This window comes from Pagrus pagrus (genome assembly GCF_965226575.1).
Source record: "Pagrus pagrus genome assembly, chromosome: 6".
NCBI classification, from domain to species: domain Eukaryota; kingdom Metazoa; phylum Chordata; class Actinopteri; order Spariformes; family Sparidae; genus Pagrus; species Pagrus pagrus.
In genome coordinates this window covers 35,711,372-35,737,883 of record NC_140190.1, presented here as the reverse complement: position 1 = coordinate 35,737,883, position 26,512 = coordinate 35,711,372, and the positions used below count along the sequence as shown (strand labels likewise).

General features: G+C 38.9%; 1 protein-coding gene and 2 long non-coding RNA genes across 3 annotated transcripts; 2 read left to right on the top strand and 1 right to left on the bottom strand.

Annotated features, from left to right (window-relative positions):
* Nucleotides 1-291: 291 nt before the first annotated feature.
* On the bottom strand, nucleotides 292-2,684 carry LOC311258545. Its single transcript, XR_014622748.1, has 3 exons — nucleotides 2,574-2,684; nucleotides 1,482-1,552; nucleotides 292-526 (listed from the first exon to the last, which is right to left on the bottom strand). It is a non-coding gene; the product is annotated as an uncharacterized lncRNA (long non-coding RNA).
* A 15,321-nt stretch (nucleotides 2,685-18,005) lies between these two features.
* On the top strand, nucleotides 18,006-18,469 carry LOC311258189. Its single transcript, XR_014622702.1, has 2 exons — nucleotides 18,006-18,105; nucleotides 18,265-18,469. It is a non-coding gene; the product is annotated as an uncharacterized lncRNA (long non-coding RNA).
* A 3,968-nt stretch (nucleotides 18,470-22,437) lies between these two features.
* LOC311258445 (uncharacterized protein) lies at nucleotides 22,438-26,150 on the top strand (the record flags this gene model as incomplete). The annotated part of the gene is made up of 9 exons (XM_084354704.1): nucleotides 22,438-22,505; nucleotides 22,594-22,745; nucleotides 22,865-23,005; nucleotides 24,038-24,095; nucleotides 24,202-24,330; nucleotides 24,670-24,765; nucleotides 24,844-24,938; nucleotides 25,091-25,133; nucleotides 25,869-26,150. Exons 1-9 carry the CDS (start codon nucleotides 22,482-22,484, stop codon nucleotides 26,148-26,150), a joined length of 1,020 nt encoding a protein of 339 aa, XP_084210830.1. The 5' UTR covers nucleotides 22,438-22,481.
* Between the last annotated feature and the right edge of the window lie 362 nt (nucleotides 26,151-26,512).

The window sequence follows — 26,512 nt, the reverse complement described above, 5'->3', positions numbered from 1 at the left end:
CCCGATTGGTAATGCCCTCTGGCTCTAGTCCATCCCAATCCTCCTCAACTTCCTCATCTCCCTGTGCTGGCTCCATTTCAGCATTCTGTACATAAACAGGTGGGGCTGGACCTTCAGGTGGGGCTGGACCTTCAAAGGGGTCATCAAGAGTATTTCCAACTTCATGCTCCTTTTCCAAGTGTCTTTTAAATGACCACATGTAAGAAAATGTCCTACCACAACCACTTTCACTACACTGGAAATGTGTTGATGCCGAGTTTACATGGTGTACTGCACGTAATTTCCCTGAAATTTGCCTTTTGCACTTAAAGCAAGTATATGCCATCTTTCCAAAGAAACTATTAAATACTCAGAAATAACAGTGTGTGGAAAACTGAAGAATTGAGCCTCTCACGTCTACATTCATCTCAACTACTTACAAGTCCTCTAAATTTTTTGAGGAACTTGAGCCTAGGGCCAGCTCTTGGGATCAACTGGTTGATGGTAGCCTCATCTAAAAGAAGAAAACTCTCATCAATCCCCTCCTCTGAAAGACAAAAATAGAACACAAAGACATCTTTGTTTTTACAACAGAGGAGCAGAAAACAAAAATGTATGGCTAATTACATGGAAGCTATAGTAATAAACATGCATATTCCATCATTCATTTATAGAATGAAGCACTGAAAGCCTACAAAAGACATGTGCCCTATTCATTTATTGGAGTCACATAGACACATTACATGGAAGCTATTGAAAAAAAAGAGGAAATTATATTTCATAAGAATTTATACAAAAAAGAAATGCAGTCAACTCCATGATTGTACAGATTATCACTATAGCCCCTTTCACACATGCACTGAATACCTGACAATTACGGACTTTGCCCGTTAGGGCAGTATGTGTGAACGAAAATGTGCGTATCAAACGGCCGGGACCTGTATTGGACATTTACCTGCAGCCTCCCTAGTGTGAACACAGCAGGTTATTACACAGGTGAGCAGGGTGGGCATGTTGATGACGTACAGTATCTATCATGCCACTGGAGGGAAATACAAACTTCCACCGCGGAAGAAGGATCATTTAACAACTAGAGGCGATAAGAACAATACTATCCAGCTGCAGCCCCGGAAAATGCCAAACTGGTGACACAACGAGATCCGCAAACTCCTGGCGGTGAGGGCCAATGCAAAGATAGTTCAGCAAATAAAAGGGACGGCGAGGGACTCATGTCCGCGGCATACTTTCTGCGACATGCCCTGTCTCCTGCACGCGCTCCACCCAGCTGACGCCGCTTGCCTGAATTGAACGGTATATTTCCAGGTAGTGTGAACACGCCTATCATGGACAATGTGCGGTTGTGTGCTACATGTGTGAAAGAGTATAAACAGGTGTTGTTCGTGGCTGATTAAACGGAAATTGTCTGTTGTTCATGTCTGAAAAGGGCTTATGAGTAGCAATGCAGACATGATATGCCGTGGATGGGGGGGGGAATGTCTTACCTTTAAATCTTTCTATAAGGTCTGTCAGCTGCCACTCTGTCAAAGTGTTGATGACAAAGTTGTCCATTGATCTGAAACAAACACAAAAAGAGCTTAAGCAAAAATAAAATTGCTATTGTATTAACTATTCAGATATCACCATTCCAAAAGCAATGCAAACTAGCAGCATAATGTAATCCAATGTGAAGATAACAAGTTTGTTTGTGGGTGAACAGTGAACACAGCCATCTTATTTAGCATCACAAAATATAGAGAAACCAATCCTCCCTCTCTCCCTTTATAATTCATATGATAAATTGCATACATGTAAATTGAGCTAAATTTACATCACTATAACAATCACTATATTTTTACTTCACAAGAATATTGGTCGCTGCTCACAGCATAAATGAAGGGCACCACTGTGTTTTAATCTCATAGCCCCCCTTCACTCAAGTGGCCCTTGTCGTTTGCCAGGCAGCCATTGTAAATAAGAATTTGTTCTTAATGAGTTACCTGGTAAAATAAAGGTGAAATAAATTAAAAAATAAAAATGTTATTAGTGTCTACAACAGATTAACCAACCATTTTGAGGAGATATAGCATAGATTTGATAAATCATTACTTGGTTTGATATTGAAAACAAACGTCTTCACGACCGACAGCAGGTATTAGCCATTCAGGGGCAGAGTAGGGCCGGTCTCTGGGCAGAGAGGAGACCATAGCAACGGTCTGGTCAAAAACGGATCACGACCATAATCCCATTTTTCGCGCGTTTAACTGGCGAACTAGCCTCTTAGCTAGCAAACTAGTTAACTGGCGAATTACCTGGCTAGCTAGCAAATTAGCCTGCTAGCTAGCGAACCAGCTAGCTAGCTGGCGAACTCAATATACATGACCATATGCCCATGGGCATTATGAACTAGTTTCATTAATTCACTCGGTAAATGGCTGAGACCAAACAGATAAGCTGTGTGTGCTTCCATGAAAACGGCTAAATGGCTAGCTACGTTGTTAGCCAAACCAACCAACTAGCCTCGACCAACTAAAGATACTACTTTAATAGGTAACGCAACACAGACAATGTGAATTAGATATGTAGTGTGCACAAACCTTTTATTATTGATTTGCCTCGCCACGAGGATGATCGGTCAGGTTCTCCCGGTGCATGAGCGCTCGGTGTGTGGACTCTGGTGGAGCAGCAAGGAACCGTGACCCCTGGGAAATCAGGCGGGCGGGTGAAGTGGATGTGATGACATAATAACGTGATGACGTTCGAAGCACAAACAACCCAGGTGCTGAGTCAACCAATGTATGTTGGGGCAAGTTTTTCCTCACTCGAATCGAGGGTCGAAGGACAGAGGGTGTCGTCTCTGTACAGATTGTAAAGCCCTCTGAGGGAAACTGTGATTTGTGAATTTGGGCTATACAAATAAAATTTGATTTGATTTGATTTGATTTGATGGATTTTGACCTGCATGAGATGCACAAAAATAACCCAAATCCCATATAAATAACCCATAATGGATAAAACATTTCATAACCCCGCGGTTGGGTAGATGAAATAACCCAGCTGTTTTTAGAGAGTAGTTTTAGTAGCTTTAGGGCCCACACAGAGAAAAATACGTATCGAAACTTTAAGTATTCATTTTTTCTAGCTGCCTTTGCAGTTGATCTATTTTCTATCAAGATGAGTGTCTTTGGGGCAAAGAGGAGTCGCCTCCTCTTTGCCCCAAAGACACTCATCTTGATACAGTGTAGCTATGACCGGAAATGGCTATGCATTCCAGGAAGCCCGGAAGTTTCCATGACGACCGCTTGTGCACCTAGCGAATAGATGGTGATGTTCTCCATTTTCAGTCTTTAATGCGTAATCATATCATGTCATGTAGATGAACTACAAAAACCAGCAGACAATCACAGACTGTGAGGAAAGGGGAGGAAGCAGCCGCAGGATGCATTTCTTATTTTCTCAGATTAATCTGTTCAATCTGCAAAATGTATGGTGCTGGGTCGTAAAATCACTAGGCCTACTCAATATTACTCATAAAAAAAAATGAGTAAATGTAATGAGCATGCTTTCTTTTTTAGGCCTACCGTCCCACACTATCCTACGTTCAACAAGGACGTAATCCTGCGGCCCACTTCCACATGGGAAGAGGTGTGCAAACATCACACTAAAAGGAGACTTCATGAAAGGGGCTTCATTTTAAGTGCTTTTGAAATGCAGAAAGCATGGGACTCCAAGACAGTCCTTGCAGAAATAAAGGAGGCGTTCAAGGACAGGATTCCTGAGGAAATTGGGTATTGTGTTATTGTAATATGAAGACATTTCCCCATACACTGCATGAAAAGTGGGATTTTTGGCAGTTAACGACAATTTACAGGCTGTGAAGGTGGCGTTCGTCTGTGCCGAAAATTGTCGGAAAGGAGCTCGCGGAGGTGCGAACAGCTCTAATTTGCATATGAATAGCAGCGAAACCACCATTTATTTATTTATTCAATCATTCAATCATATGATATGCTATAGACTACACTATTATTACCATCAAGGACATGAATGAAATTATTGAGGAAAGGAACATTTCAAAGACAGAGCTTTATTAGCAGAAACACAAACTATGTACAATTCTGCTCACACAACAACCGGGAAGCTCAGGAGAAGGCCTATCCTACAGCACCGTGAAGTGTCTAGATAGATAGATAGATAGATAGATAGATAGATAGATCAGTGGGGAACCTTCAGGGCCTTCTACGCCTTCAGAGAAGGTCTTAAAAAAATAAGAAATAATAATAAATTTAATAACATTTATAATAATAATATTAATAATAATAAAGTATTCAATAAAAAAATATATTTTTTATTTTTTAAATTTCTATCTCATTTAATTTAATACAATATATTTAATAAATTTTTTCTCATCTATGTTCTGAAGTTAAGCTTACTGTCAAGTTTATGTCCTGAAAAGCTGTTATCCAATTAGAATCGTCTGTCTCTTTTAAGGCCCGGTTAGCTGGCTAATTCATTGGTTAGGACTTCACGAATCCCGGGGAAGGCCAAGCTATGTGTTTTGGTGTGGAGAGTGATGGGCAAATCGACCAATCACGGTTTGATTTTAAGTGGGCGGGAATAAAACAAAAGATCGTAGGCCTTCATGAAGTCCGAACATCGAATCTCTGCAGAGTGGTGAGAGCGGTTGAGAGACAGAGTGAAATGGCGGAAGATGAGAGTGATGTTGTGGCTAGCTTGATAGCATCGCCTTTTTCAAGGCGGCCTTTCACAGAAAAACTTCAAATAATAAAAAACGGAAGACCAACTCCAGAACTGGAATTAAAAGAAACGGTTAAGAAAGTGGAAAGGCATTTCAAGACCGAAAATTATCAGCGATATCCGTGGATGACGGGCTGTAAAAAAACAAACAGGCTGTACTGCTGGAGTTGCTTACTTTTTACAACTGACAAGTCATCCACCTGGGTCAGCAGCGGATTTGTCAGCCTTACAAATCTGACAAAGTCAGCCCACCGACATCAAGATTCTGCGGCACACCTGCAAACGACGGTCAGTTTGAAAACTTTTGGGGACACAAGAGTTGATCTTCAGCTAGATGAGCAGCGCCGTAATCATACTACGGCCCACAACAACAAGGTCAGGCAGAACAGAGAGATCCTGAAACGTCTCATCAATGTCGTCACATTTCTTGGAAAGCAAGAGCTGGCATTTCGAGGACATGATGAGAGTAAAGATTTCGAAAACAAGGGGAACTACTTGGGAGTTTCTGGAGTTTTTGGCGGAGTATGACAGCCCTCTGCGCTGTCATCTGGATTCGGCCACTGTTTTCATCGGCACCTCCAGCAAAATTCAGAATGACCTGATTCAATCGGTGGCAGATGTAATGACCGAAGCAATGAGGGAGGAGGTGAGGAACACGCCTTTTGTCTCCGTTATGGTAGACGAGACAACTGACGTCAGTAACACTGCTCAGATGTCATATGTCCTGCGTTACACCACTGACGGTGGTGTCATGGAGCGCTTTTTCCAGTTTGGTGATGTCAGTGGTGATAAGCGCGCAGAAGCCATAGCTCGTCAAGTTTTGGAGTTTCTGGAGGACTGTGCCTGCACCAATAAGGTAATTGCCCAGTGTTATGATGGAGCTGCAGTCATGGCCTCTGGACTGAGTGGGGTCCAAGCTAAAGTCAAAGAAAAAATACCACAAGCTCTCTTCGTTCACTGTTATGCGCACTCTCTGAACCTCGTCATGTCTCAAAGTGCTGCCAAACTCAAAGAGTGCAAAGTTTTTTTCTCCCACCTAAGTGGCCTCACAGCCTTTTTCACAAGGTCAGCCAAACGCACGAAACTCCTGGATGAAATATGTGTTCGCCTACTCCGACGTGCTCTTTGGGATCTTGCAGAATAAGGAGTATGACATGCAGTTCTGTTTGTCCAGCATCGATGACTTTTGCAGCACCATAGAGAGAGAAAAGGCCACATTTGACTCCATCTATGAGGACACTGTGCGCAAAGTCGGGGTTCCCAGCAGGCGCAGGGCACGGACAGTTGGAGATGTTCGCGCAGCGTACCAGCACCTGCACAGTCAAATCCTGGACAACATTCTTGCTCAGCTGACGAGCAGATTCAAGGATCATGAAAAACTCATGTTATATTTCCAGATTTTGGCTTTAGAGAATGTGTATTTAATATCAACTATGTAGCGTGAATGGTCTCTAGTTAATGTTGAGAATGTTTCTTGTTGCGGAGAATGTTATTGACGTTATGGTCTATTTGTTTACATCGTTGTCATCGTTAATTAAATTTGCACTTGTTAATCCCTTTCAATTCATTGTACTGTTGCTTTTTTCTGTGATGATTTCTTTTCTCGGTGGTGAGGTGAAGGCCCAGCTGTAGTGCTCACGGTTTGCCACTGAGATAGATAGATAGATAGATAGATAGATAGATACTTTACAAGTGTCCAGTAGCATACAAAATACAAGACATACATTACAAATTAACAGTAGCTACAGCAAACAGTAAACCGTGCAAATGGAGTGGAAGTGAAACAGGTCAGTCTGACACCTCGGAGCTGTAGGTAACTGGCAGCATTCTGTCCGAATTTGGTCCATTTTGCAGACGTCTGTGGTGCCTTCACGTTGCCCTGTACTTGGGATTTGCCTTTAATCTAGACTGCAGCGAGGCACAGAGCTCGCTATCCGGCCCTGTCGGGGTCTTTGTGTTTGCCGTCGGTCTCACAGGTCCACAGGCTTTACTCGTCAGGTTAGCTTGTCGCTAGCTTGTTAGCAAAGTCCATGCAAAAGCACTACTAGCCACTAGGTCAGAAGCTAACTTAAACTCCTCTCTGTCTTCTTGTGCCGAGTAGTCCACTCAAACGGACACAACTCTATCACTAATAACATTTTTATAAGAGTCCTGGTTGAACACTTTCACTCAAAGTGGCGTAGATATTAACTAAAAAGTTCGTGTTTCCACTTTACAGTAGACAACCTGCCATCTGTCGTCTTCCTCCGCTTGTCACTCGTCTTTTTTTTTTTTTACTTTATTAATAATTATATACATAACAAAAACTGTCGAGCCAGGGGAAGAGAGAAAATAAATAAAGGTATACAAAGAGAGAGAAAGAGATGAAAAAAAAAACCATCAATTAAATAAAAATTTCTGCAAAATAGAGTTTGTTTTTAAAGCCTTTTAATTGAAGTCCATTGATGTCGGTGCTGTATTGATAAAGTTCCTGCAAAAAAAGTGTAAAATTTGGTTTGCTGTTAGTCCATTTCTTTTTGTGTATGTGAAATTTACCTAAATATAACACAAGTTGTACAAAAAAAATAAAATAATTTTCCATTTTGTTATTTCAAAGTAAAACAAAATGTCGTTTTCATGTAGTCGTAGTGAATGTCCAGTTTTGTTTTCAATAAAATTTTGTACATTTAACCAAAACATTTGACAATATAAACAATGAAAAAATAAATGTGTTATAGATTCATCAAACAAACCACAGAAATCACAGGAATATTCAATATCAGGTTTAAATCTTTCTAATGTTTTTTTTGCTGGACATATTTTATGTATAATTTTGTAAGATACTTCCTTGATCTTATTATTCAGACAAAATTTATTACTAATCAACCACATTTTTTTTTAATTCACAATTCACATCTTTATAAAGAGATTTCCAAAAAAAATAGCAGAAGGAATAGTTACATTTGCAAAAAGATTCCTGATGTATTTATTTGTACATTTGTAAGTTGTGACATCAATATTCCCCAGAAAAATGTTGTTTATAGGAGCTGTCCTATAAAGATCAGTTGTATAACCAAAAAGAAGTTGTAACACATTCCTCGGGATAGCATTAAAGATTACATCATACTCTTTTGGCGTAACTTCTATACTAAATTTAGAAATAAATTCTTCATAAAGTAATAACTGACCATCAGTTTTCATGAGTTGTAAAACTAAAAAAATACCATTATTGATCCAGTTTTTGTTATACAAAGATCTATTTTTATATTGAATACTCCTGTTGTTCCAAATGTAATAATTTGTAGGTGAAAAATTGTGTTTGTACAACATTTTCCAAGCCAGCAGAGCTTGCGTGTGAAAATTAGCTAATTTCACAGGTAATTTATCAGGGTTATAATCACATTTTAGCAAGAATTTGAGACCTCCAATTGAATTTAAAATGAATTTAGGGAAAGCATTCCAAATATTATCATCTTCATTAATTAACTTTGTTAGCCATTTAATTTTAAAAGTATTATTTAATGTTTCAAAACTTAGGACTTCCAGGCCTCCATTTTTTCTCGTGTTACATAATACCTCTTTTTTTAGATAATGACATTTATTTCTCCATATGAAATTGAATAAAATTTTATCAAGTTTTTTATATATTGTATTACATAAACCCAAAGTCAGAGACACATAAACGGCTCGTGACACTCAGCCTTGAAAAGTAATACTCGGCCATTTAATGAAAGATCTCTCATTAACCACATGTTAAATTTTTTTTTAATTTGTTCAACAATTGGGTAGAGGTTTGAGTTGTTACGAGATTTTTCATTTTTATTAATCACAATACCCAAATATGTGAATGTAGTCTTTACAGGAATACCATTTATCTCCAACAAGTCACTTTCTTTTAGTGGAAATAACACCGATTTACCCAAGTTTATTTTTAGTCCCGATACTTTGGAAAACATCTCTATACATTGGACTGCTTTGGCAACTTCATGTTTATTAGATAAAAAAATTGTAGTATCGTCAGCAAGTTGTGATAATTTAAATTCTCTATCTACCGCCATAATGCCATTAAATGAAGCTTTTTTTTTATGTGTGTAGCCATAATTTGTGTGACAAGAATGAATAAAAAGGGATTTAATGGGCAACCTTGTCTTATACCACGGTTAATGTTAAATCTTGGAGTAGTACCATGGGCCAGTCCAACAGAGCTGTTGCAATTTTTATAAAGTATATTGACTGCTTTTAAAAACCTTTCACCAAAACCAAAGCTGTGTATAGTGTTGAACATAAATTGATGACTTATTGTATCGAATGCTTTATAAAAATCGACAAATAAAATAAAACTATCATCTAAAATATAATCTTTATAATCAATCATGTCCAAAACTAACAATTTGTTATTACATATATTTCTGCCAGGCATAAAACCTGATTGTTCCTCATCAATTATATCTTCTAATCCTAGTTTTAATCTTTTAGCAAAGATCATAGCAAAAATCTTGGCATCATTATTTAATAGGCTAATTGGTCTCCAATTCTCAATACTTAATTTATATTTTTTTGGTTTAGGAATCAATTTAATAAGTCCTTGTCGAAGAGTAGGTGGTAATTCTCCTTTGTCTATGGCTTCTTCGAATACAGCAACTAAAAACGGGGCTAAGTTTTTGATAAATGTTTTATAAAATTCATTTATCAGACCATCACTACCAGGAGACTTCTTGTCTTTTAGGGAGCCAATACACTTCTGAACCTCAATCAAATCAATCTTCCGGTCACAGGTTAATTAAAATCCTTCATCAATACCTCTGATGTCATTTTCAATTCCTTTAATAAATAAATCAATGTTATCTCCACTTTCATTATCATTAGCATTAGCATATTGTCTTCACATATCTGGTCATTAATTTAAAGTTTAGATAGGGAAGATACTTCATAGTTCCTTTTTTCTAAATTAAAAAAATATTTTGTACACTTTTCCCCTTGTTCTAACCATTTTCTTCTGGACCTAGTAAAGGCACCTCTGGCTTTTTCTTCATACATTTTGTCTAATTTGAGTTGTAGAGCTGCTTATTCTCCAAGTTCCCTTTCAGAAAGACCTACTTTTTCAGATAATCTAATTATTTCTGTAATTATTTGGGTTTTACTTTTAGCAATTCTCTTCCCAGTGATTATAGCTAAATTCCTAATCTTAAATTTCATTAATTCCCAACACTTTCCAAAATTGTTTAATGTATTAGCTTGTCTCCAATATTTTTCAATAATATCCTGGGTATCCTTTTTAAATTGTTTGTTCTGTAATAGTGTTTTATTTAATTTCCAGTAATCTCTATTGGAGTTACTTTTAAATAAAGCCACGTTGACCTTAATCATAACAGCTTGGTGATCAGTAAAAACCGCGGGCTCTACTATAATTGTTTCCACTCTATTTTCAATGTCTGAGGAGATCAACCAAAAGTCCAAACGAGATTGTTGAGATTTGTCCTTGTTTGACCATGTATATGAGTTTTGGTTTGGATTTTTGTGTCTCCAGATATCAATGAGGTCCATACTACTACACATATTAACTAATTAATTCCCTACTTTGTTCTTTGGGGGCCATCTGTCCATGGAATCATCCAACACTGTATTGAAATCACCTCCCCATAATACCTTGGCAGTAGGAAATAGCAGTTAATAATAGTTGATTTATTTTACCTTCTATTGTTGAAAATAGAGTTTTGTTATTTTGTTTATTGTTATAGCCATATATATTAGTAATGACAAATTGAGAATGGTCAATGTCCTCTTTGAGTTTGGCAGCACTTTGAGACATGACGAGGTTCAGAGAGTGCGCATAACAGTGAACGAAGAGAGCTTGTGGTATTTTTTCTTTGACTTTAGCTTGGACCCCATTCAGTCCAGAGGCCATGACTGCAAAGTATTATCCACCTACCATTTTTGTCCGAGAGATGTTTAATTATTTTGCCTTTAAAATTCCCCTGTAATATAGCGACCCCTGCTGACCTGTCACTTCCAAATGATAACCACACATTTTTCCCCCATTGATTCCTCCAAAATGCCGCATCTGCTTCTGAAGCATGGGTTTCCTGAATAAAATAAAAATCAGCACCTTTGTTTTGACTATACAAAAATAAACACTTTCTCTTTAACAAGTTTCTAATACCCCTGGCATTTACAGAAAGAATGGAAATTGACATTAAGAACACAAACAAACTAGAAAAAAAAGAACTTTAAACAATCGGTAGTTTTTCTTCTCGACTGTTAACTGTAACTGCAGAAAACACTGCACTTATAGACCTTATTGCCATATTAATAACTTGTGTACTTCATAAAGCTATAAAACATATTGGAATAAAAGATTCCAAAACATAGCAGTACACTTTACTTCTGTTTACATTATACTTTACCTGTCACATTATTTTATTTCTTTCCCATTCACAAACGCCCTATTTCCAACAAAGTAGGCCTTGTCACCCCTCTTTCTTGCTGCTTCCACTGTTGGCCATAAACGACTGCGTGTGTCTTGGTCAGCTGCTGTCAAATCCTCTTTGAAGTGGAGTCGGTCGTTCTTCAGGTAGTTGTTAGCCTTGGAGCCTTTCCATAGGACATCTCTGGCCGTCCTGGATAAGAACCTGATGATCACTGGACGCGGTGGCTGGTCCTTTCCTCCCTCCTTTGGTCTCCCTATTCTGTGAGCAACATCCACCGCAGCTACGACCAGCTCAGCCTCCTCGACAGGTAGCACAGCTCGACAGATGTCCTGGACTTGAGATTTGATGTTGGTATCATCTTTTTCGGGAACCCCGTGCAGTCGGAGATTATGACATCTACTGTAGCGGTCAGTCTCATTCACTTTCTGCTCCATCTCGTTCACTTTCTTCTTAAGCAGCTCACATGAGTTTTTTAGAGCTATGTTTTGTTTTTTTAAATCGACGACTTCTTGATGGCAGAAATTCAGTGACTTTTTCAAACCGTCAATTTGGACGGTGTTGTAGTGAACAGCTTTATCCGTTTTGTCTGCCCTTTCATTTATCTTCTCGATGACAGCTGAGATTATTGTGTAGCTCGAACAGTGACAATTGCTCTTGTGACTCATTCCAGCTGCTTTTGCTTTTTTTAGCAGCGTGCTTGATTGGAATGTTCGGAGAAGAAATGCATTCGTCCCCTGAGTCAGCTCGGCAGGCATAAGAATGCATTTCTTTAATGTTTCGTTTATCTTTAACAGCAACCTCCATATTTTCGACCTGGGACAATTCACCTTAATCGGAGTTTTTCATCGTTAGCTTGCGGCTAATGCTAGTTCCTCTTCGATTTGTTATGAATGCGGTTGTAGAAATAAACAGTTTGTGAGGGTTTTTAATTCTTCCAAAAGTGTTTTCTCACCTCGGTTGGCAATAAGAGAAGTCCAAAATAAAGTCTGTGCAGTAATTCCTACATGGAACCGCGGGCACCGGTAAAACACCCAGTAGGGGCAAGCGCAAATCGTGGCAGCGGCATCTAGCCGTGGCACTTCCGGTGGCACCGTGAGGTGCCGCGGCAGCTGTCGCTGTTTGCTGTGGAAACTTCCGGTGGCATCTTCAGGTGCCGCGGCATCTACCGACCTGCCACGGCAACTGAGGCTGATTGAGGCACTTGCCACTGACTTGCCGTGGCAGGTCGGTAAATAAAGCTATAAGCTATAAACTACAGCTGTTTGAAGCAGCTGCCACAGGATGAAGTGACTGTGGGGCTGTTAAAAGATAGTTTTTAATAAAAAAGTAATGATAAGAAAAAAGTGTGTGGGGGGGGGGGGGGGGGGGGGATGTATAGAAACACACACTCTCTCTCTGTCTCTGTCTTTCTCTCTCTCGCCACGGATTTGCCACTGTCTGTAGGGATACCCAGTGGTTCTCAAATGGGGAATTAATTTCCTACTGTATAATTGGCAGACTCAGCCACCACTGTTTGCCGCGGATTATACCGACCTGCCACGACGACTACAGCTGATTGAGGCAGTTGCCACTCATCCGCCACGGCTTTTACTAACCTGCAGTTTATAATCACTGTATCTGAAATCAATAGGCAGACAAGAGCTTCAACCTTGTGTTATTTATTCATTTTTTATCATCGTTCATAATATGATATAGCCTACATGTTTTTCACTGTATGAAGTATAAAAAATACAATAAAAATAATTTCTCTATTGTTTAAATTTTGACTGTTTTCTTTTAATCTTTTTATAGGCTATTGTCATTGTTAGTTTGTCTTTATCTTTCTGTTTTTGTGTAATGCCAACCAACACCCATTACCTGATATTTGCTGATGCATATACCGAAATAATAGCAAGCTACTAATGAGCAATGGCTTCATTTTGAGTCCACTATGTCTCACCGGCAATATTTAATCTCAATAAAATGTTAACAATTTTGAAAAAGATTTCATTACCATAGTATAGCTAAATGATTTTAATAGGCCTACATTTTTCAGTTTATTGACAAAATAATGGGTTTTTTTAATGGTTGCCAGATTTGTGTTTACTGTATATAACATTTTTGAGAAAGAGACGGCAGGAGATACAGGGCATCAAAGTCAAGGTAAGTAGGGTATTTTTCAGAAATGTAATAGGCCTAAAGGAAGCTGTAGAAGGAAACAAAAAATTCCAATTACGATTAGCTTTTTCAACAAAACTATTTCTGCTTGGACGTTTTTGTTTGATTTGTAGCTTAAATATTTAAATTAGCATCCAAACCTGGCAACCCCGCCGGGCGTCAACTGGATTAAACCAAAGGGGTGACCCCTGTTTTTGTCGGAAAAGACTTTAAGACGTGGACCGAGCGTTACCTGTCTCTGGCATTTCAAGCCCGATATAAGTACTGTATAAAACGTGGTAAGTAATGTCATTTAATCATATATGTGCAATTATGTTTTGGGAAAAACAGTGTTAATATGGTTATTTGAATTGAGTTGTCAGTAATGGCCTAATTAACAACCTGAAGAGCAACACTGGTCAACTTGTCAGTTTGTCTAATCAGATTGACCCTGAGGACACTTGTAGAACGAGATGTGTGATTACAAATCTTTATTGTAAAACATCTTTACATCACTGTAAAATGTCGAAGTTTGGCAGAGTATTAAGTGCACTATACATCTATGGGAGGAGAGAGGCAGACACATAGAGAGTGGGGAGGGGGATGGGTCACTGTAGTTCATTTAACACCTTTGCACACAGCACTGAGCCACAGAGTGAGATGATTATACCTATAGTTTAAAGTATTCACCCCAAATCCATTGTTAATTGAAATTCTGAAATTAAACTGATTCTTGTGTTATCCATTATAAGTATATAGCCAATTGGGAATATTTATTTTGTAGGACAAGTGTCATTAATTCATTTGTTCTTCTTGAAGACCATTTAAGTATCCACTTGAAGGCTTTGTGTGTTGAGAATATTGTCTGTTTTTGTTAGGAAAAGTGTTGCAAATTTGACAACAAGATTGGGCCTACAAGATCAACATGGTCTGATAGGTCTGTTTTCATGAAAAACTGTCTGGAAAATGGAAGGTGAGAATGACTAATTATTATAGAACATAAATCACTCTTTTACAAGTAGATGAAATTAAATACTGTAAGATATACAATCTGAAAATAATTAGGCTGACTTATAGATACAACAATGACTTGTGGGATGTAGTGCTGATTACATAACCTACATTGTTAATGTTCACAGGTTCACATCAGACATTTTCTGATGTGAATTCATTACTGGCCTGTGCCAGCCAGGAATGTGTCTTCTGTCAGCAAAAAGAACTTGCAAACAAGGACCACCTTTCCAAAAAACATCTCAGAGATGCAATTTTTTTTTTGGAAAACAATCAAGGTATGGAGTATAATTGAACTATAGAGAGATGCATGATGTGATTTATTTAATTTTTTATTTTAATATCTTAATGCATTGTATTACATCTTCAATTTTTTTCCAGAGAAATTTGTGGTTGCCTGCTTCTGCAAGGACAGCAACCAACTATCCAGAAGCCATTGCCCATTTTGTAAATTTCGCATTTTAACTAGGTCGGGCATTTTCATAAAGCATTTGAAAAGCACACATGGTAAGTGTTCTGTTGCAGCATCTACAATCTTTTTAATCTGTGTCACCAATAGAAGTACACATGAAGCCATGACAAATAGAAATATAGGGGGGGGGGGAACCATCAAAGTATCATAAATATCAAAATCAATACAGACCTTTGAATTTATATCACGATTTTCTATAGGACTGTTAAATTTTTCACTGCACCAAAGTCCTTGCACTGTAAACCATAAATTTGTTGTCACTGTGGCCTCAACTTATTGTAAGTCTGTAAGTGCTCATTGCGTAGGACATCACCGAACAGTACTGTATTTGATATTGGTCAGCATAGCTTACTGATATTATTCTCTTGGTTATATTTTGTTCTGATTTTGTCTTAACAAGTCCACTTAGATCATATGACATATAGAAATATCTACTCCTGTTTGTCACATTTTCACTATGTCTATCTCTTACAGGTATTGAATCAGACAAAAGACAAGGTAATACAGGACACAAAGTCTTTGTCACTTGTTGTTTTTATTTTAAATATAAAATAGTAATATATAAGCTATGTAAAATATGTATATAAATTAGTCTCCCAGAAGGATCACTATGTCCATGCATTGTCTTTAAGATGTGTTCTGAAATATGAAAGGCCCCATGACACATTTAGTATCAGTAGCATGCATGGACAACATATTCCATGACCCCTTTTACCATTACACATTGTAGAAACACATTCCATTGAACCTGTGGCAAGAAATCTGCATGACATTTACTCATAACTTGATAATTATGATGCCAGTGAAAATATCATTCATATATAATCAACTCTTCCCCTCAAAAAATTTAAGGGTCAGGTCACCCTCAAGCATTCACCAGCAATGTCACATATTGCTTTTCCAGCAAAACTGAAACAGAGTCATGAGAGACTGTTTCTATACCCAATAACCCACACTTTCAGAACCACCTCCAAGAAATATGTATAGGGCAGATGTCTGTGTAGAGCAGTGTTCCCTGACAATGGCAGTTAAATATTAAAGATTTAAAGGCCCTTATTAATGTTTACTTCTTTTAGATTATTAGCAGTGATAATTATTGTTGTTTTGTTGTTCTTTCTGCAGAGAAGCCAAGCACTTTAAAGAGAAAGCGTGACACTCTCAAAGATGACTCCACAGAGAACTTGGATTCAAAGCCTGACCATTTTGCATGTCAACACTGCAAAGCTGTGCTAAGTTCAACCAAAAACCTGCGACGACACATCAGAGATACTCATAACCTTGACACTACACCCACGATATGCATTGATGTGAAAAACAGAATTCATGTCACTCCAAAATATGACCCATTCATGTCATAAAGTCAACAAATCCACAAAAAATTGACTGCGAGGAAGAGAAGTGCCGTCAGTTCATGCGAATTGCATGGAGTTCCCGAAACCCTGGAAAAGAATGCATACACCTGGAAAGAACTAACAGAGGAAAGCCGTACACCAAACCAGCAGTCCTCACATCCACATCACTGCAAGACATGCTAAGCAAAGGGCTCATGTTGTCTGAGTGGGGTGTGAAATGTGAGGAACTGAAAAATACTGCAAAGAACCTTGGAGTGGACTCTGTTTTTCCAGTGTATCTTAAAGATGAGGGGTACTCTGAACAGTGGCACTTCTTTTCCGTCTACACAGATGAAACAGACAACTGGTGTAAGTTTGGGAGGACACGGGTGACATTTGATGCTGTTGCAGGACAGTGGAACTGCCGGTGTCGGGGAACCAGTAAATCACACCGCTGCATCCATCGCATTATGGGAATGTGGTTTATTTTCCAGGAGTCACCAGGCACCCTAGTGGCCACCGCAGACATCCAAGTTGAGGACATTGATGACTTGGAAAGTCACATGTTCGAAAGCAACATCGCTTGTGTGCCACACAATGTCAACACCCAAAAGATCTGTGTTAAGACAGAATATCTGCTTAACCATAAGCGCATCCCACGTCTGCAGGAGTTACCTCTGGACTTAAGGACTCAGGAAAAACAACCACCACCCTTTTATCCCCACAGAAAACACCTGCCCCTACTGTCCAGGGCCTACCCCTCCAGCACTCAATCCCTCGACTATTCTGACTACCCAAGCGTTGGTGTATGGCATGAATTATGTCAAAAAAGGTAAATCAATGACGAAGTAACTGTATTGCCTTTCCATGGATGTATCCCTCATGATATCATATTTATATTTGGCTTCACACACATTTAAATGTAAACACTTGAAGGTTGTGAATTTATATAATTCAGATTTTTCACATTCAAGTTAACAAACACAAAAACAACTTGTCTTCAAATTAACAGGTGTCTCTGTTGCGGTGAAAGAGTGTCCATTGTGTGCCAATGTCGTGAGATTCCAGGAGTACTCCTCAGGATTTCACAACTTTAACAACCGGATTATTCTAACTCTGCCACTATGTGAGCTTCTTCTGTCAGGTTCGGCGGTAAGGCAGCCTTAATTGACATTCAGCATTCACACACACACACACACACACACACACACATATATACATACACACACATATATATATATATATATATATGTATATATATATATATATATATATATACATATACACACACATATATATATAGTTGTTATGTTAGGGATAATGTATAGTTCGGAGGTTGTTATGGAGAAATAAACCCCGACAGGTTGTATGGAACCCTGACGCAAAGCGTCGCATCGGGGTTCCATACCTCAGAACTATACATTATCCCTTACTTATTTAGATTCCATACATTGATAATGCATACATCTTTACTTTGTTTTACAATTACAGAACAAGACAACCAGTGGACGGATGCTTGACACGCTGTCATTTTTTAATGACAACCGCTACCATTACCAAGTAGTGAGAAGAGCTTTCCACCACTTTTTGTCACTGACAAATTTCCAGTTTGACTATTCTTGCTACCAGTGTGGATACCACCCAGCAGTGGTAGTAGGAGATGCAAACTGGAAACTGGCCTTTGATGTACCACGTAAGAGTGCTTTTCCTTTCTGTAATTCATCTATAAAACATTATGTTAATAATGAAGACTCACATAACTGATGCACATATAAAAGGTGTGCCTGTATGAAGGATGATGGAGGAGGATTACATGTTTTATGAAATACCTTCTACTTCCTGCTTTTGCTTTGTTGGGGTTGTCATGCCTTTGTAATTATTTGAAAAACTTAATTTGCAGTTGGAACATTTAAGAGGCCTGACCCAGACTCCATATCTGAGAAAGATTTGGAAGTGGACATCCTCAAGGTGTGGTCTGATCTGGACAGGTCTTTGATTGCAGAAGGCCTCATATCAGGTTGGTGCAACACAATAACAGCTCTTGATGTCATCAAAACTGTTAAAAGGTGTTTAAAGTTCTTGGTCAATGTTATCAATGTTACACTTTAATGTTCGTGTATGCAAAAGCAATACAATCTTTGAATATATGACTTAACAGTGTTATGTTTTATAAAAGGAACATCTGTGGCAAACCTGTACCACACATCAATAAGACATTCTTCTTTGGCACCTTGGATGGGACCGCACACAAGAATTGGAAGTATTCTTCCAAAAACAGAGGTGAAGAAGGCATTAAAAAAGAAACCCACTGACATCAAGCATCCGACCAAAACAATCAATGAGGACATCATACTTGATCTCATAGAATCAAAGAAGGTACACATTGTGCTTGTTTTACTGTGTTTATCAGCAAGCATGTATAAACATATATACATCAAGTTTGTTTAAACATCATGTTATTTTAATGTGTCTTTTCGATTTACAGCCTCAAAAAAAGGACCTCCAGGAAGCTTGTCATGCCCTTGGTGTGTCCTCAGAGGGATCAATTGCGGACATGATAAACAGGCTTCAGGAGCTCCTGAACTTCAAGGATGTTTACCCCAAACCCTGTGTGAAGCTTCAGAAAGCTGGTGGTGAGAACTAGCTTAGTATATGACTTTTGAAATATTTCTTAATGTCCAATAACATGATTGGGCTGTAAAATCTTTTGTGCTATTCTTTAGGTGTTGTGTACTACTTAAACTTTCTCTTCTGGACGGAGTCTGCAAGAGACCACGCAGACAGACTGCTCAGCTTTAAATACTTCCCAACTTGTTACATATCAGACGTAGCAGGACAGGTTGCAAGGCACACCAACAACCGTACCAAACAACTGTTCTTTAAAGACAACGATGGAAGACTCTGTGCCCCGACATCGGACAACGTACAGCGGGCAACAAAAAAAGAGCTAGTGGTTGACCTGCAGTGGGTGAAGAACCTGAGGTCCGCATTACCACTGCAGGAAGAACCAGACAGTGACCGGATGTCAGCCAAACATCCAATCACAGGCACCAATGAGCGATACTCACTCTATGACAGATTCCATCAGAGCAACCACAAATGTCCAGAAGAGAAATTAAGGAGCTGCGAACTGGCAGCTGTCAAGTACTCTCTCTGTCAAATGAGTGAGCCACATTTCAAGCAGATAGTAAGGGTGATGATTGACCACCACAATGACAAGATTAACAACAGTTTTAAGGCTGAAATGGAGGCCCTATGTAAAACCCAATTGTGTATTGGTGTGCGTGGGATGCTGGGACTTCAGTCTGCTGGTAAGTTTGGTCAATATCCAATATTACATAGTAATATATCCAATCGTTATGATGTGGCCCAAACAGGTGAAAAGATAAATGTAGTTACAAACTAAACATGTTTTTTCTGAAAAGTATTACTTTGTTCCTTGTTATTCATTAGAGGGTAAGGAAACTCTCTTTCCAAGGTCAGATGGTACTGTCAACATCCAACCAGACAGCAAGTCTTCATTCATAGCACAATCGTATGCTATTGAAGATAATGACAAGGTAATTAATAGATCGTTGAGCCATTTTCCTTCAGTCTAAAATCAAGTAATAAATGGAAGGTGTCAACGATTACTATTTTGTCATAATCTGTGTGTTAAGGCAAAACTGAAGGATTTACTGTCTGGGTCGCATGATGAGAAGCAAATACTGACTTATGCCACAAGGAGATTTCCAGTTACAGTCAAGGACATTGTCTGTGTTTGCCCACTGGAGTTGTTGAGTCAGTCTTCAATGATTATGCCATGATTGACTGATGATGTAAGTTTAACAAATAAATCTTGGTTTTGAACTAATATACAATTAACTGAACTGCAAAGACATCAGTGTTTGTGAAGAAGAAATGTTTACTTTATACTGTTATCACAAAATCTGAATTGTATTCTAAACATTTTTAAATTCCAGGCAGTTAACTACAGAGTGGCAGAGCTGGCACAAGAAAACATGGTGATACATTTAAATTTCCTCCCTTTATGATTTTGGAATGTTTCTTTAACTTTTTTTAAAAACATGAATGCTATGTTTTCTGTTACAGTGTGGATCTTTAGGTACATTTGACTTCGTTTTGTGGCACCGCGAATGGTCAAACAGCGGGGGAGTCAGCGACCGAGAACTGAAACGCATCCCTGTAGGTCCTTTTTTGACTCTTTTTTTGTTTAATAGAAGACACTGTACAAAACAAAAATGTTATTAACCAATGTTATTAACATGGACTGTGCTGTACTACCTGATGTTATTGTTATGCTGTAGGTCTCGGACAAGCAATTTCTCCCCAGAATTGTGGGTCATTCTTCTCCAGAGACAGGGAACCATTTCATTCTTTGGGTGAGCCACCACTGATTTAAAGCTTATAATGTATATTTTTACTTATATGGAATTGGATAGGTAAAGGTTAGGTCTGTATGATATTACTTATTGAAGTGGTTTTGTTGAACTGCCTACATGAAATTATACAGAATGAGCTAAATCCCTACATTTAAACTGTAATGTCAGTTGTAGGGCAGCCACAAACGATTATTTTGATAGTCGACTAATCACCAACTATTTTTTCGATTAGTCGACTAATCGGATCATACGTAAATTGAATGTATAACATACATTTTATCGCACCAGCATGCAGCTGCTCTTATAAAACAATCATTAGCTTTCAGCTTGAAGTGTTTAAGGTATATGCTAAACTAAAAATGAAGACAATTAAGATGATAGTTCATTAAACCTTTAATGAAATATGCTTGTAGCAACAAACAATTGTAGCATAAAGTGCAAACAGCTGAGTAAACGGACAAGGCACTGGCTGACCTAAGGAATTATTGAAGTTTTGGTCTCACTGACTCAAATATAACAAAAGTGCATTTTGTGCTCAGTGCTCACAACTGTATTCAACTTTACTACACTCCCAAACTGCACAAGGCTCTTGTTCCTAACGCCAGGTTCAGACAGGACGCGGAAGCGCCCCGATCGGCTGCGAAGTCATTTTCATTTCGGCGCCCATGTTAACCGATGGTGTCGTTCACATAGGCAGCGCCGAGGCGCTCTGCCCCGCTGCCAGCGAGCGCCGTGCAGCGATCGTTTCGGCGTCTGGTCTAATTTTTCCGCGTGCCGCGGCCGAATGTGTCAAGCCGGGCAGGAAGTCAAACAAAGCAACAATGAGAAATCCTGTCGATTTTCAAATTGAAACACATTTCAAAATAAAACTATTTTCGATAATTAAACACCCCGATTGACAGAAAACTACTATTACTATGAAGTGGACATACATTTACAGTCGTCAGGAAAACATGGCGTAATCAAATCGTCATCGCTAATGTTAACGTTTACAGCTATCAATATGAGTAAGTAGTAAGTTAGCTCTCTGATTACGCTAATGTTAGCAGCTAACTAGCCAGTTAGCTTAACGAGACGACGGCCCCTCTTCATCGTCGTTGTCAGCCACAACGTGCTTCCTTTTCAGGAGCTCGTGCATCACACTTGTGCTGCCGTGAAAGGCAAGTCTTGCAGATATTGCATTGCACACTTTTTTCTTTTGTTTTCTTAAAATGCTCCCACACTTTTGAGCTCCGTTGCCGCCGGGTAGCCATGATACCAGAGAGCCCGTCTGGTATAACTTCAGGTGACACCACGGCTGACCCAGATTACCACTACTGCGCATGTGTGTCAAGGACAGAAAGGCAGACGCAGCAGTGGAAGGTGCTGCAGCAGTTTTGAGAGAGAAAACAAAGTTTAAAAAAAAGAAACGACGCGTCGACTATTAAATTAGTTGTCGACGATTTTAATTGTCGACATAATCGTGACTAGTCGACTAATCGTGGCAGCCCTAGAGCTAAAGCTTTATCTTATTTCTAGGAATACAGTGATGACAGATTTATTTCCTTGTAGGTGTTTGACTTCAAAGCAAAAGAGATACGTGTATATGATTCACTTGCTTCCTACACCAAAATCAGCATAAAAGACATGGCCCTTCTAAAGTGAGTCACATAACATACAACATTTATAATGTATTGGTAAGGTAATATGACAGTATGATAATACCTATTGCCACCTTTTATTTTTTTTAGCAACGTCTTCAGATTTTCAGGCGGCCTTCAAGACTGGACAGTCACATATCCCTCACGGTGGAAGCTGCAGGACTCTGTTAATTGTGGAGTATTTGTGTGTTCTGTAAGTCCCAGTTATATACTTGACTTCCTGTTTAGCATTGGTGGTCTGTGGGTTTATCAAAATCAATCGTTTTGCTACTAACTAGGCTGCTGAAAATGAGGTGCGAAATCTTGAGGCCACTGCGGAGGCTCTGACTCTCAGCCAGTGCAGGGCTCTTCATCTGCACCATGCAACACAAATGATCAAAAATGTGAATGCTAAGGTTAGACTACTTGATCTCTTCATGTCTCAAAATCTTTACTGGTAATAAAGCAAATGCTTAGGTTACAGCAAAGGTCTTTGTCACACAGGACTTCCCACTTACTGCAGCAGAAATGCTACAGATGGAGCAGGAAGAAGTTAAACTCCAGCAAGCTGAGGCCAAAAAGACAGACTCCAGCAGCCATTGCCTGGCATGGCAAATAAAGTCATGTTTGTTCCAGCGAGCAACTGGGACAACCAGGTATGTACATCAGAAATGACAACCTGGAATAATTATGGAATTATGGACCAATTTTGTAGTACTTCTAAAGATGAAGTGTGAAGTATTAGTGAAGTTGTCTCACTTCTGTTTTTCACCAGTGTCTTCCATGACCACATAAAACACTACGCATGGGTACAATGCACAGCTTGCAAAAACTGGCTGCATTTTCAGTGTGCTGGTGTGGAGGGCGACTGGACTTCAAAAGATTTCTTTTGTGGATGCAACCTTGTCCCAGATGTGTAAGAATTATGTCATACATATCAGACCCATTTCTGCCACGGAAATGAAGCAATAATTGTTATGGCTTTGTTTGTTAAAGAAGTAGAAAAGCAGCCAGGAATTTCCCTTAATGTGTCCAATTATTCTTAGAAAAACATCTTTTACATCATTTAGGTTAGCATGAGTAGGCATTATTACTGAAAACATTCAAATTTCACCTTGGTACACAAAGCAGGTTTTTAGCCTGTAGCTACATATGAAAAGGCTAGAGGCTAGTTATAAATAATGTACACTTTGATATATTCGGTCATGTAATGTGAACACTGTCAAAGTTAGACATGTTAAAGGATAACTACCGTTTTTTACAACCTGGACCTTATTTCTAGCAAAATATATGATCATTTACTCACCCAGATAACTTTGGTGTCATTTGAAGTCGTTCGGACGATATTAGATCCAGTGTAGCGCCGATATATCCATATAATGCGAGTGACGGGGCAGCGACACACAGCCTCTATATAACGCATTATCTGTCACGAAACTAGTTCATTTCACCAATATTTTGTCATGATACGCTAGTGCTATTCCCCTCTGAGTCCGGGCTCGTCTGTTATCAACATCCAGGGTCAAACTAGCAGTAGCAGCTACAGGTAAACAAGCCGGGCTGTCGCGGGTGCGCGCGCAGCTCAGAGACGACATCCTCCAGGTCAGAGGTAGTAGGTCAACCTACAGACCCCGGATGTTGACAATAGACGAGCCTGGACTCAGAGGGGAATAGCACTAGCATATCGTAACAAAATATTGGTGAAATGAACTAGTTTCGTGGCAAATGCTGATAAAGGCTGCGCTTCGGTGCCCTGTCACTCGCATTATATGGATATATCGGCGCTACACTGGATCTAATTTCGTCCGAACGACTTCAAATGACACCAAAGTTATCTGGGTGAGTAAATTATCACATATTTTGCTAGAAATAAGGTCCAGGTTGTAAAAAACGGTAGTTATCCTTTAAGATCTTGGTCCAATTTGGGCATTTCTTTTGTCTTTAATAGAGACGACATCCTTGAGTCTGTTAAAGCAGACCAAATTCTGACAGATGAAGACATAAAGGTAACAGCATCAGCACAGTGAGCTGTACATTTTTATGGCATTCATTACTTACACAAACTGTTAGGCTGTAATCTTCTAATTAATATCAATATGTCTAATATTATAGGATTTGGAGAGAGACCTACAGAGTGGACATGTTCTGTCCAACAGAATGTATCTGTGGAAGCACAGAGGATTTGATCCAGCCCTTCGAACACACTACAGTGAACATTTCACTTTATTCAGTGACACAAAGGTATGTACGGTGTTCTCTTTTTGTCTTATTTGCACACAGTCCTGTCTTCAAATAATTGCAAACAACAGTATGTGAGTGACCAATATCTGGAAATCACGACTTTCTAGAATTTATATTCCAAAACATACTTAAATTTTTGTAAAGATTGTGTAAGTAATATATGACAACTTTTAGGGAAGAAGTCTTTTTTGACAGAGAAATGCTGGTAAATGGGAGGAATGACATGACTTACCAAATGTTAAGTAACAGTACTTTTAGGCAGAGGATGGGGGAAAGAGAGGAACTGATAAATATTGACAATATTGTTTTTCCACGTTTCATCTTTACTTGTTAACCCAGACAGAAGAATTTATTGAGCGACTGGAAAAAATCCTGTCAGTGCCTAGACCTGTAGCAGAGAAGCAGCAATTCCTTTCACAGGTCATTTTGCCAGAGGTGAGCTAAAACATATTATTATTATTACTGTTATTGTTGTTGTTGTTGTTATTGTTGATTATCATGTTTGTTTTGTAGATTTTGATTAAGTGGTTGCAAAACAACAGCAACATGTGCCGATACCAAGCAGAATCTTTGCTTATGAAGAGCACATCTTCCCAGGACAAGACAAGGTAATGGTTTGTGTTGTGGCTGTGCATGCACAACATTACTTTTATCTTTTCTGTCTGTCTTGGCATAAATTACTTTTGCAGATCAAGTTAACATAATTGCAGAATGTAGCATGAATTCATTTTCAGATCCTTATCTTTTACTGTTTTTCCAGAGCTGCAGAGATCACAACGGGAGACACAGAAAGCTCAGAAGAGGTAAGACATTTCTAAACACAATCAATCAATCAATCAATCAATCAATCAATCTCTCTCTCTCTCTGTGTCTCTCTCTCTCTCTCACACACACACACACACACACTCTCTCTGGAGAATAATCATGTGAAACATATATTTCATGTATGAAAGTGTCAGTGTCATATATATATATTATGAAGACATAAATACAGGCAGATTTGATGTGTCTACATAGATTGACTGACTAACTTAATTTCTGCACTCAGCAACAAAAACTAACTGTATGTGAAGTTGCTCTGATCCACCTGAAAACTGGGTTGCTGAAAGTACTAACTTGCTTCATACTATTAAATGCAATACACAGCAACAACAAAGTTGTTCTGGTTTTAAGGCTTTGCCATCACAGCTGTTCAGTGGCCAGAGCCCACTTCACTTGCTCAAAGGCGACAGCTGATGGTGGAAGTTGTACATAACGTTCACAATCACGAGAACATTAGTTTGACATTATGAACCTTGAAGCTTAGATAGACACCTGTATGTGTTGGCAGATGAAGTATTTCATATGCAAGCTCAATCTTGGAGGTGAATGAAGTGGATGTTTTAAATACAGAATTTAACAACTGTAAGGTCTTGAAGTATTCCGTTTAAAATTATGCACTGCAAATGCTCAATAATTTTGAGGCATTATTTGAGAACAACACAAATATGTAGCCTACTATATACTTTGACCACACTAAATTTTTTTGTTTTCTGCAGGAAAATATTCTTTTGAGATATTGCATGACTGCAGCTGACTGGTGCAGCAAAGAACATTTTGAGGGCAGACTCCAACCTCCTGCTGTCCTTTCAATGGACGAACTGGAACAAGCGGAGATCCTCAGTTCACTAAAACAATGGGGAACTGACCACAGTGATGAAGATTCTCCTGCACAATTCTTCACGTTTGCCTTTGAGAAAAAACAGGACTACGACCAATTCTGTGCAAAAATGATGGATGAAGCAAATTACAAAGTGTTTGCCAGATTTCAGGAAACTTAAAAGCTTAAAACAACAGTAATAAAAAGACTGAACAAAAAAAGCTAAATAGTGTCTTCTTTACTGTGCTGTTGAGACTGACAGAACGAACAGGGAAAAAAGCTACCCACTCACACAAAAATCTCAACTCTAGGTTTTTTGATTATTAGGGTTCAGCAGCAAACTTCTATAGCCCACCCAATCCCTTCCCCCCCGCACACCCCCACCCCCACCTGGGGATATTGGCATTCTTAAATTCTAACAATATTGACAGCTTTGATTGTGCTACATTTGCACGAAGTCTTGATTAAATCAAATTTGCCATCAAAAACTAGCCAACATAAAACCAAAGTCACCTCATCCTGTGGCAGGTGGGTGGCAACGGC